This window comes from Zea mays, chromosome 9 (genome assembly GCF_902167145.1).
Source record: "Zea mays cultivar B73 chromosome 9, Zm-B73-REFERENCE-NAM-5.0, whole genome shotgun sequence".
Lineage (NCBI taxonomy): Eukaryota > Viridiplantae > Streptophyta > Magnoliopsida > Poales > Poaceae > Zea > Zea mays.
In genome coordinates this window covers 99,575,441-99,588,104 of record NC_050104.1, presented here as the reverse complement: position 1 = coordinate 99,588,104, position 12,664 = coordinate 99,575,441, and the positions used below count along the sequence as shown (strand labels likewise).

Below are 12,664 nucleotides of genomic sequence, written 5' to 3'. Positions count from 1 at the left end.
AACCTTTGCAGAGTGTATAACTGATACATCAGCTATGCTCACAGTCAAGAGCGGCTCGGGCCTCTCACATGATTAAATGATGGAAGTAAAGTTAACTTGGCATGCATTGCATTGTGAGAATTTGATCTATGATCTCTTACTTAATTGGGTGGCATTTACTTATACTTAGTAATCGCTAATAAAATTTTGACCAATAAAATTTAAAAGCAATGCTCAAACTCAACTACATTCCTTGGTAAGCCTTACACTACATTTTTACCACACTTGCTGAGCGATGACCGCATGTGAGCTTACCTTTGCTATAATCACACTAGGTCAAGAGCAGGTACCACCGAAAGAGGACTTTTATGATGAGTTTGGAGAAGTCTAAACCGTCGTCTCCTAGTCAACTGTGATTGTGGAGGATCATCGTTGTCATATGGTGTATTTTATTTAGTTACTTCGTACATAAATTGTATCATGTCATAAAGAAGTGATATTGTTTTCTGCACTGAGTCGTCATATATGAGAAATTTGATCTTCACTCATACGTGAGATGTATCTGGATTTGCCCTTAGATTCGATTTGTTCTTAAATCCGGGTGTGGCACCGTTTGGTGTCTCTCCTCTTCGTGCTGAGATGTGTTTCTTATGCTTCTTCACCTTCATCTTCATCCCTTTGCTTGCTTCTCCCCAAACTCCATCTCTCTATACTAGCTGTATGCATAATCGGATTTATACCATTGCTTTGGCGGTGGCCGTTGTGTTCATGTGATTGAAGGTTGTTAACACTTCTAGTGAAGAGTTTCCGTGTCAGATTTTGTTTTTTCATTTCATGCGACATCGTGAAAGCAACCAAACACATCTACGAGCCCATCCACGTACCATACCAGGTCGCCGTGCCCCTCTAGTCGCCATGCCCATGGCCGTTAGATAAAAAAGATATTCCCCGCACTTGCCGTTCTCCGTTGCTCACAACACAGGCCAGGCCCGCTGACGCGGCGACGGCACCGGGTCTCCATCGGGCTGGCCCGCGACGGCGGTCACACGGCGCCCTTACCGTCGCCTCGCCGCCCGGTTTCGTCTTCATCAGGCACAGTGAAGCATCGGATCCGAGTCACGGTGATCGAAGCTCTCGCCGACGCCGCCTATAGCTCTGGCACCTGTGGGCTGCGGCTGCTGGTCAAATTAATACAGGCTGTCCGTTTGTCAACGGGAGAATTCATGTCACCAGCAAACCAACGAGATGGAAAGGATTTCCACTGGGCACAAGCGCATACAAGCGAAAATGGTTCACGGACAACGGTGGACACCGATGCTTTCTTGCACGTGTATAAAATGTCACACATGTACGGAGGCAACCGCGTTATTTACACTGTTTTTTCATACCTCACAGTCACAGTCACAGCATTTCAGAATTTCAGATCTGTGGCATGCAACCAGGTAGCTGAGGAGGTGGTGGTCACTGCCAGTCTGATAGCTGGCTCTGCTGCTTCCATTCCAAGAGAGGCGGGCACACTAGCAACAGTGCTAACCTGCGATTATTCCCCCACACACAGTTCATGCGTCCTGCGAACCCGGTTTTCTATAATAGGGAGATCAAATCCTCAAGGTCCTCGAGATGGAGATGGTTCTTCTTCAGCCTCCTGCGGCGCGTGCTGCTCGTCCTGTGCACCAAACAGTTGCACTTCAGTCAGAATGGACGGCATGCAACAACAGTTAAGAGAGCTAAGGAAACACACAATTGCAAATTGTGAAAGGTTATAGTTAGTGGACGGTGGTAATGGATCACGATCTTCATGATTCGTTTGAGCCCTTAATTAATTTTAGTTCAAAAATAAACAAAAATAGAGCCTGATCTAAATACGATCTGATCCTTAAGTTTTATAGTGTAAAATTCAGGTCTCATTACCACCCTTAGTAATATAGTCAGACTGGCATGCGGATTACATCTGAAAGCAATGCTTGCCCGTAGATAAAAACCGCAAAGTAGGACACTCACCAATATTGGTTATGGAACATTACGGTGTCTGCTGGAACAGGATTCCCATCATCGTTTCTATTCCACTGGTAGATAGCATGGGTCCTGTTTTTCAGCTGTAAAACTGAGTGACCATAGCTGGCCTCCCTGAACGCTGAGTAATCCGGCTGGGGGTTATAAAACCTGCAAGATGGTGGGTTAGCCCAACAGGCAAAGGAGCGCAAATGTGTAAGACTTCGGGAAAAGAATGAAGACAATAATGCGAAGGGGAAACTATCTATCTCTGATGCTAAGTTGAGACGAGACTTGGAAGTTGAAACCATGACCTGACCTCAACCATAAGTTTCTGTCTAGTAGGCCACGTGAGTGTATGAGTATGAGTTCAGTAAACATAATAGCACCAGTAAAACATTTTGCTGGCTATTAGTTCCTCTCACCTTGAAGCAAGTCCTTCCTGGTTGCCTCCATCACCGACCGTTATGTAAACGGGAGCAGATTTGTCCGGCACTGGATACCGATTTCCCGACGTTATGTTGTAGTTGACATTAGAAATGCGGTACTGCAAGTGTAGGACATCGATGAGAAATACAACTACATCCAGATATCTGATTCAACTCTGAAGGAACAGATTCACAGCCCAGACTAAACTCAGAACTTTTCTACCATGTGAAGAAGAAGAAAAAAATACAAATGGAAGGAGACTTCGCTGAAGGGAAGAACTTACTGATCTCTCATAAGCATGAACGTGCCCTGCAAACACCAAGTCAACCTTGTACTTCACAAACCATTTCTCGAAAGCAGCCCTCATACTCTCACCCTCCATGTAATGTGCCTCGTTGCTGTTGTACATGGGAGAATGCATGAGAACGATAAGCCAGGGTGTCTTTTCCCTGTCCACGCGCTTGAATTCGTTCTTCAGCCACAGCCATTGAGGAGTGTATTTTACTAATAACCATCAGAAGTTTAGAAGTTAGGTCACAATCTTGAATGGGAATATGCACAAAAGGAACTAACAAATCAGCAACTACGTCAGGAGCAATCCAGCTACTAAATCAAGCATATTTCTGAAATCTAGTAGTATATATGATGCCAATTTAAAGGGAACACTGAGCATGTACTCATTAGGGGAGCATCATTTTTGGCTAGTGAGAAATGACTACATTTCAGTCAAATCTTGCCTTCTGTGCAGGCTTGCAAGTCCAAGTTCATTCATGAATTCCAATGTTTTTGCCTCGTGCGAAGAGGAGTTATTTTCTCCTTATAAGGGCTAGTTTGGCAACCCTATTTTCTCAAGAGATTTTTCATTTTCTCAAGGGAAATTAGTTCATATTTCCTTAAGAAAATAAGAATCACTTGGAAAAATGGAGTTACCAAACTAGCCTTAAGTGACTGGGTAGATTCTTTCGCACAAACCTAGCTTCCATTTCCTTGTTTGTTTGTTCAGTTGTTTAACTTTGTTTTTCTAATATATATATTTATTCAGTTGGGATTCGCCCTTCCTATTTGTTTTAATTAGGGAGGTATCAACACCTATTTCCCACCCAATATTACAGGTTACAACTGTTCATCACTTAACTGCATTTAAACTTTCACTTTTCACCAAGACCAAAGGAACCTTAGACGTATAAATAAAAATAACAAGGTGTAGACAAAAAACGACTTTAAACTTCTTGCAGCCAGAGGACTCATATCTATGCAAAAACAAAAGAAATCAAGCTTGAAGAGAATGTTACCAAATGGAGAGTAGCTAGACAACACGATGATGTGAGCAGATGCACGCCTGACAGCATACCACATAGGAGAACTGCTCTTTGATGCTAAATATGGAGTCATGTACCTATGCAAATATGGCTTGAATACAGAAGTTTCTCCCTGGAAATATCAAATAAATAATAAATAAGTTACTGGAAGAAAAGACAAGCATGTTTTTTTCTTTCAAAACAGGTTTAGGTAGTTATGTTCAAATGGAAGGTGCTGTATTAGCAAAAAGATGCGAACATAAATTACCAGATCAGGCCTGTACTCTATTTCATGGTTTCCAGTATTCCAAATCCATGGCTGGTATGCAGTACTGTGCTCAACGAATCGACCCCAGGAATCCCAACGAATGCCATCATTATGTTCATATCTATCAGCATACGACAAATCCCCAACAAATAGAACAGTTTGACCTCCAGTTTTCTCATAATGTTGAAGAGTTGAGAGAGAATTAAATGTTTGCCCCAGATCACCTGGAATAACAGAGATAGAAAGAGTTGGGATCAATCAGATCAAAGCACGGGAGCCGCTGGGTTGGCAGGCATTTGGCCTGAGTAGTAGTAGTTGTAGGCATAGTTATCAAGGCGGTAAGGCGACCGACCCCCTTTTTATCTTTAGGCGATAAAGCGTAAGGCGACGCCTTAGCCCTTAGTTATATAGATAAATATAAAAAATTAGATCAAACATTATTTATATATCATTAATTTAAAGTTAATAAGCAAGCTAGCCTATTTACCTTTCTCTAGTTCCTCCAGTTGAGCTTCTAGACCATTTGAGTTGGCCCATTGCGTTTTGTGGACATTTGTTGTTAGCGTGTATGCTTACAAATACTACTTGGTCATTTTCTATGATTTTCCCGTTACTTATGGACCTTTCGTATATGTTTGAAACCTAACACATTCACTACTTTGTCCTACATTTTTCATATGTTTTCACTCAGTTTGGATCCATCCAGGCCATTTAGTGCGGGCGCAAGTTTGATAATGCTTTCACTCGGTCCTTGCACGTTCCACTCCGTATGTCTTCCTTGGATACTCTTCTAATCATAAGAGGTATTGGAGTCTTGATCTCTCTTCCAACCGCATCATTGTCTCCTGGTATGTTGTGTTTGATGAGACAAACTTTCCCTTCTCTACCTCGCCCCATCTAACTAACAAGTATGTCTGCATGATGGTGGGGATATGTGTCCCTTTAGACATGCATGCCATGATTATTTATATTTTCTATGGTCAACATTGCAGAGATAGCCCACAAGGTATTGTTTGCTCCAATTTCTAGCTAGCTAGGCAAGGTCAAAAGCAATTTGACACCAATAGTTGCTATCATTTCACACAGCTCTATGTGTTTCAAGCAACCTAGCTAGGCTAGGGGTTGAAGAGGTCCAACACAATTGAACGACAATATGTAGTAACATAGAGTATTAATAATTAAATAAGGAAAGACAAACCTATGATGCCAAATGTGTATGATGCATCTGGATCAATTGCTGGAGGCGTTTCAAACCAGAATTCTCGAGCTGAATTTCCGCTTCCAATCTTGTAATAATATTTAGTGTTATACTGCAAAGTGCAAACAATAAAGTTACAGCATATATTTGCAATTTTACGTAGCATCAGGTTCGAATAAAATAACCTTGTACAGTTAAAATCTGATAAAATAAAATTCCGTGGTCAATTCAACATGTGCATACTAATTGAGAGGTAGCTGCATAAATAGCATTAAACAAAGTAGCTGCATTAAAAAATTTGTTTCATCAAGAGAAGTGATCTCTATCAAAGAAGCATTCTGTTTGAGTTATGATAGTTGGCAGGGTGAATAGTGTGCAGGGCAAACATTTTGAATAAGAATATAACATAAATCCTGAATTGAAGTATAGAAAAAAAATATATATTAGTATTTTACCTCAAGGCCATCGACAAGGCAATGGTGTATGTATCCAGATTTGTAATCGTAAAACGTATAGTTTGTTGTTGTTCCTTCTGCTTTCTGGTCATATAGCTTCTCCTTGCCATAAAATACTTCACTTGGCCCAGGTTCTTCTGGAGTAACCCAAGATACTATAACTGCCTTTCCATCATAATCACCTTGAGTGATATGAACCTGGTACCAGCATGATGTAAGCACTAAACAGACTTTACAATGATAACACTAATAATGAGCTGGAATCTGGTGACAAAGTTACCTGCTGTGGAGCATTGTATCCCTTTGGAATAGCAAACCATTCACTTTCTAGAGGTATATCTGTAGATGGAAACTCTGTGCGCACATAAGAGCTTGTTCGACCAGAAGCAACGCCACTAACCAGGCATGAAAGAACATGTAGCGATAACACGAGCAAACCCCAGCCCCTCATTGATTCAGGATTGGATGCCACTCAGTCTAAAATTACAAAGTTGCAAAAATGATTAAGAGATTCATTGGATTGCAAATGAACTAGTTTTCACTGATCAGAAAACAGAAATATTATACCAATGAACCAGCAACGCTGTATTACTACTACACACAAGACATGGTCAGAAGAACTGAAGAATAGCAACTAAAGTTATTAAATTGTGTAAGAACAGCAGAACATATAGATCTGATTAGTTCGATTCTTTGGTATTAACACGATTAGCCTAAGAATCTAATATCATCACTGCGGTCTTAAATACAATGTCAGAATATGGCTAAAGAAACATTAACGTTGCCTTATTATCGTGATATTGCCAAACCATGACACATCGCCCTTAAATGCAAATATGATTACTCATTTATTACATAGTAAAAGTAGCTGGCAAGTCTTTTGCAGAAACCAATGAAGGAAGAATCTTTTAGAATATCTCATAGAAAAGGAAAACATCCAATTTTCCAGCTATTAGTCTGGTGGACCCTACCCATGACAATATAGATCATAACCATTCGAGGTTACTAGGAACCTATTGTAGTCCAACTAAAAAAGGATAGAAAGAATCTTGAATCATAGAAACAACCATCTTAAGTAAATCTACAGCGCGTACTCTAGTGTGAAAAAAAAACCGAATAGGAGAACACGGCCAAACTACATATTTATTGGCCGTAGAGCTGTCATTCAAGAAATAGTAAGAGCAAACAAATAGAAGAAAGAACATACGGAGCAGCACAAGTGTGCAGATGAGGAAGGACAAACGAAGACAAATAAGTCTCAGGCACCTGATAACATGCACTTCAATTCCAACGACAGTACCTCTTTCTCTTTACTTGGTTTTTTCTTGATGCGCTAAAGGTGAGCAGAAACTAGGAACTATTCTAACAACTGAATTCATTTCTGCTTGGGATTTCATACTCACCATCCATTTAACAAGAGTAGTAATTCTGAGTGATTTTTTCTTAACACATCAGTAGGCTCAGGACACATAACCTTTGCAAAAAGTGTTTGATTTTGTTTATAATAAGTTCTGCACGAACAACAGTTCGCACGAGTTTCGTTGTATCCCCGATTTATTGGGCACCAAGAACTCAAGAAGTAGTGTGGTGCCAGCCAACTAGTGTCGATCTTGAGCCTGATGAAGAAGCAAAGAAACCTAGCCAAAATATGGATAAATGGATTTGGACTAACAGGGCACCACGCAGTACACCAGTACACAACACACCGAACCAACGTAGAGACAGAGACAGAGACAGACAAGATTTGGATCTGCTAGCAAGCGAGACAACTCTTCAGAGAAACGGAGGCCGTCCTAGGATTACCTGCCAACGAAAGAGGAGACCAATTGGCGCCCGGGTGGACCTCCGCACCACGGGGAGATGAGCAATGGCGGCAGTGCACCCTGGAACGGCAGGCGGAGGAGCCTTTCGGCGGGCTCGTGGTCGGCGGTGCTGCCGCAATCACAATCAGACAATCAGTCAGTTTGGCGAGCAAAGCCGTGACGGAACGGCAAATATAAGAGCCCAGCCCACTCATTTGCGACGCCAGCCTGGACCGGGAATCCGGGATGAGTCACATAACTGACAAACGGGTCCCACCTGCGACTGCGACACTCATTAAGGTTGGTTGGCGGCGGGCCCGCCGCCGTCTCTCTCTCCTCTCGTCACCTGACAGATTCCACGGTTTTCTGGGCCGGATCTGATCATCAGGATAGGATAGATCACTAGCCTAGCCCAACTAGACCCAATAGAGCCCATTGCGTTTGAGCCAAAATAAGAGCTCGACCGAAGCCCACTATGAGAATAAACCGAACCGAAGTGCAACCATCCGTCACATCACAAACCGAAAAAGGCCGCGACGAGCCGACCAGCTCTACTGCCCCCTTCCGGCCTTCGGCGACCGTGACGAGCAACGACGACCACGGCGACGATGGCCGCTTCCTCCCTCTGCCACGGGCACTTGCTCCTGTTTCTCCTCGTGTCCGTCACATCGGCCTGCCTCGGTACCGCGGCAGCGCATCAAGCCGGGTAGGTGTCCCTGTCCTTCACCTACGCTCGTTCCGTGATCCGATCGGCCGGATGCTTTGCTGACCGCTCTCCCGATTTGGCGCTTGTCGTTGGTGGCTCTAGGTCTGGAGAGGGTTACACGATCGCCGGCCGCGTCAAGATCGATGGTAAGTGATCCAGCTCCCACTGCCTAGGTTTGCATCGTTTAGGGATTGTATAAGTGTCACTCAGTTCTAAATTAGTTGCTCCTGATGTTGCTCTGGGGTATATCTTTTGCAAGTTTCGATTTAGTGCTCTTTTTGGTTGCTGGATATGCCTGTATTTTGTGTGGATTTCAAACAATTCATTCATGTAACTAAAGCTGCCTATTGAAGCAGTTTTGATTGCTAGGAAATTAGAGGTATGCAAGCATTTACTGAATGTTGAACTGACGCAAATTGATGAGAGCCCGGCTGCTTGTTGGTTTTAGGATCATCCATGGTAAATGATTTTGTGAAGTTTTAACTAAACTTATAGCTTGCAAACTTAAGTACAGCCCTGAATTGTGCAAGTGTGTGTGTGCTTTTCCTGTTCTCTGGTGTTTAATGCAAACTAAAATGAATCAGCAGCTGTGTTCTGTCCGAAAAAAGGGGAGTATACAGATGTAGAAATTCTGTTGTTGATATTTTGATTTCTGCTAATGTCAGTGTAGTAACCTAATGAATTTGCAAGAAGATCTTTCTTTTATGATAGAATGATGCCATGCCAGCATGGTTTGTGATAAGGTGCGTGCAATTGGAGGGGCTCTGATATGTTTTTGTCTGGCTTCTGTCTCTCCACACCACTAAACTAGTTTTCTTGATTTGTGGATATCCGCGTTGCTACGATGTTCTGATCAATGCTTCTGAAATGGTTTGTATGTGTGTTGTTCCCTGAGAGTACTCTTAGCTTATGGATATAGTTATGGGATTTACAGTGAATGATTTGTTAATTTAGGTTTATTGCACCTTGAAGCATGCTTGAAACCTAAATTTCAAGCTGAAAGCTACTATCACATGCTGTCCATCTGATGTTATATATGTGCTATGGCTATAGGCATGAGTGAGAAGGGCTATGGTCTTCCAGCCAAGACATCAAACACAAAAGTGATACTTAATGGCGGCCAAAGGGTTACATTTGCCAGGCCAGACGGCTACTTTGCATTGTATCCTACAAATGATTCATTACCGTAAGTTTCAAGTTTATTTTCCATTTTCTAGCAAATCCACATGTGTTACACTGGTATGGCTCATGCTATCATACCTATGTTTTCAAGTCGCCCGACTAATCGTGATTAGTCAGGTGGGTTGGTTTTGGGTGGCCGATCAGGGCAGGCCGATTAGGACACCTGATCACCCTGGCCGTTTGACCAGTTGACGACTAGCGACGATTAGTCGATCGATCAGGAGCTTCTATCCGACCAGGGTTCGCCGCCTGTCAAATTTTCGTGGGCTTCTTTTGGCAGGCCATGATCGTGTATGGTCTGATTATGTGTCTTCCATGTTGTTCTAAACCTATATCTGTTTATGATCATGTATGGTCTGAAATTATGTCTTCCATGTTCCTTTAAACCTCTCTTCAACGCCTGCATTACTTTAGGGTCATTGGGGAGCTACTGTTTTCAGTTGGATGAACAAATATCTTCTCTTAAATCAGTATTCCAGAATTCGCGAAAGGGCCTCTAGTGAATTGGTTAGGTGGTCTGGGTAGCACTCCTCAGGTCATAGGTTCGACTTCCCGTGGGAGCGAATTTCAGGCTGTGGTTAAAAAAAATCCCCTCGTCTGTCCCACGCCAAAGCATAGGTCTAAGGCTCGGCCTCGGTCGCGGTCGTTCTCACATGGGCTTCGATGCCGCTGTGTATGGGTGGGGTAGGGGTTTGGGGGTTTTCTCGACCTGTGTGAGAAGGTCTTCTTAATACAATACTCGGGGGCTGTCTTACCCCCCGCAGGTCGAGTATTGCAGAATTCATGTCATATGGACTAGTGGATGACTAGGGTCGACCAGAGGTCGATTAGTCGACCTAGTCGTCGACTAATCACGATTAGTTGCCTGGTCGCTCAACCAGAAAACATAGTATCATACATTTATCCATCTGTTGCTGATAAAATTTACCAAGCAAAGAAGCTGTAGCTCTCATCATGTGCATACCATTAATTCTTGTCTACTCTTGGTTATATATTTCCTTGTATATAACCATAGTTCGGTCTTAGCAGATCTCAATATTTGCTTTATTGTTGCTCCTTGACCTGATATACTTTAGCCACAACGTGCCAGCTGGAACTCATCTGATTGAGGTCTCCTCAATTGGTTACTTCTTTTCCCCTGTAAGTATTTATTACACTTGATTTTGTTGGTAAGGTGAATGGAAATTGATATGAGTAATTTACTCCATATTTCTGATGCATGATAGGTCCGAGTTGATATAAGTGCAAGGAATCCTGGATATATTCAAGCAGCATTGACTGAAACCAGAAGGGTTCTGAATGAGCTTGTTCTGGAACCTCTGAAAGAAGAGCAGTACTATGAGGTAATGGCTATATAACTTTTTGTATACTTGTTTCCTCACTTCTCACTGGTAGCTCATGTTGAGTTTGACCCAAACTTGGTTATGCTTGGGGCTAAAAGGCTTCGTTATTGTTATTGTGTTTCTTCACTTCGTGCTTTTGATAAGTATTATGAAAGCAACCTCGTTAAATGTTCTCCTTTTCAACCTTTTCAAGGTTAGGGAGCCGTTCTCCATCATGTCACTTTTGAAGAGCCCCATGGGGTTAATGGTTGGTTTTATGGTCTTAATGGTCTTTGTGATGCCCAAGATGATGGAGAACATAGGTATATTTCACCTCTTTTACATCGAATGGATACAAGCTTTCAGTTATTATGTTTCACTAAAGCTTGCAACTAGCAAACAGCAGCTTCTACGAGCAGTGTTGCATGATACAATGGTAGAGTTTAGTTCTATTTACTGAGCTCTGTGCAACAGCTGACTTTCAAATTTCTAGAGCAAGCAAGGCATCAAGTCAATTAGTTTGAACTGTTGCACTTCTGGATTTCTTGGTTATAATGTGTCCTTTCTGTATTTATTAATGAGATGGGCTTTAAATAATGTTTTAGTGATGATTTTCTTAACTAAAATTTCTTATGTTTGTACTATTTATATTATACCTGTTGAACACATTATTTATATTTAGTTCATTGTTATCTACAACCTATGCTTCTAAATTGTCTTGATTGTTTCATCTTAAAATTTGAATACAGTAAGTTGACAATGTTGGCATCTCCCAAATTCACTTGAGAGAAACTTTAGAGTACTGTTTTTTCCTATCCTATCAGCTGTTGGCCTCATGATGTACTTGTCATCATTGATTGCATGTGCCCTCTAGAGCTTGTAGAACGGTTCTATGTAGATAACCTTTTTTAGTTATTGATTGTGGTGGGTTTTAGTTATAGTTAGGGTGTGTTTGGCATGGCTCTGCTCCACCCCAGAGCAGCTCTACTCTAAAACTCTGGGTGGAGCAGCTCTGCTCCAGAGTTTAGATTGTTTCTCATAACCAGTGGCAATGGCGGGTAAATAACTCAAAACTCCATGACTAGGTTGCTTTTTTGGAGTTTTCAGAGCAGCAAAAGAGGTACTCCAAAAAATTGTACTGCAGCTCCAAAAACTCCATAGAGTTTACAACTCTGGAGTTAGGGTGTTTGGCATGCTCTGGCCAGCTCCTCCTTGGAGTTTTGCTCTGGAGCCATGTCAAACAGGCCCTTAATGCTGCCTGGAAGTACAGCTGCACTTCAATTGCGTAGTCTTCTTCAGCATTTGAAATGCTAATATTGATTTCATTTATATACCTGCCTAACTGAATTTACTTTGTGATGGAAGATCCCGAGGAGATGAAGCAAGCTCAAGAACAAATGAGGAACAACCCTGTATCATTCTCTGGCTTGCTCGCCAGAGCGCAGGGCTAGAGAAGTAGACTGTAGACATGAGGATACTGCAAAGGTCAAACATTCTAGAATGTGAGTAAGAGCACTATTAAAGTGCTTGGCACGTCACTCACTCGGGGCAATTTCCTGGGGATAAGAAGGAAATCCTTTCCCCCTGTTTTTACCGTATTTTAGGGCTAGTTTGGGAACACCAATTTCCTAAAAGATTTATATTTTCCCATGGGAAAATGAACTAATTTCCCTTGGGAAAATAAAAATCTTTTGGAAATTTGGGGTTCCAAACTAGCCCTTAAGTTGTAATTTGTCTGCGGTGTAGAACCTTCTGAAACCTCTGAGCTAGTGATGCGTCAGATTGAGATATTTTGTTCAATGTTTGCTGTTTGAATCAGGTGAATCTTTGACACCTTGCTTAGTCATCATCAGACCACGGCGGACTGTGGACATTTTTAGACTTGTGTAGTGATGCGTCAGAGACCTCGCCAGGATGGACAGAGGGATACCCATGCAAATTTGTGCACTTATGCATCCAGCTAGGGGTGTAATCGGATCGAATACAGAGTATCCAGCCATCCGATTCGTATCCAACACATGTCAGCGAATATG

The 12,664-nt window shown here is 42.2% G+C and overlaps 2 protein-coding genes across 3 annotated transcripts; one reads left to right on the top strand and one right to left on the bottom strand.

The window, feature by feature from the left end:
* Positions 1-1,209: 1,209 nt before the first annotated feature.
* Positions 1,210-7,592, bottom strand: LOC100281588 (purple acid phosphatase). The gene is made up of 10 exons (NM_001154507.3): positions 7,423-7,592; positions 5,900-6,096; positions 5,620-5,817; positions 5,165-5,276; positions 3,967-4,190; positions 3,693-3,831; positions 2,684-2,904; positions 2,397-2,518; positions 1,981-2,142; positions 1,210-1,645 (listed from the first exon to the last, which is right to left on the bottom strand). The coding sequence occupies exons 2-10, from the start codon at positions 6,068-6,070 to the stop codon at positions 1,564-1,566; spliced, it is 1,431 nt and encodes a 476-aa protein (NP_001147979.2). The 5' UTR covers positions 6,071-6,096; positions 7,423-7,592; the 3' UTR covers positions 1,210-1,563.
* Positions 7,593-7,904: 312 nt separating this feature from the next.
* Positions 7,905-12,455, top strand: LOC100277198 (ER membrane protein complex subunit 7-like protein). 2 transcript variants are annotated; one of them, NM_001150835.2, is made up of 7 exons: positions 7,905-8,127; positions 8,230-8,273; positions 9,181-9,289; positions 10,386-10,449; positions 10,536-10,652; positions 10,846-10,954; positions 11,997-12,455. In NM_001150835.2, exons 1-7 carry the CDS (start codon positions 8,030-8,032, stop codon positions 12,080-12,082), a joined length of 627 nt encoding a protein of 208 aa, NP_001144307.2. In that variant the 5' UTR covers positions 7,905-8,029; the 3' UTR covers positions 12,083-12,455. The 2 variants fall into 2 exon arrangements, with proteins under 2 accessions (NP_001144307.2, NP_001394106.1); NM_001407177.1 differs by having other exon boundaries at positions 9,181-9,313.
* The last annotated feature ends 209 nt before the right edge of the window (positions 12,456-12,664 follow it).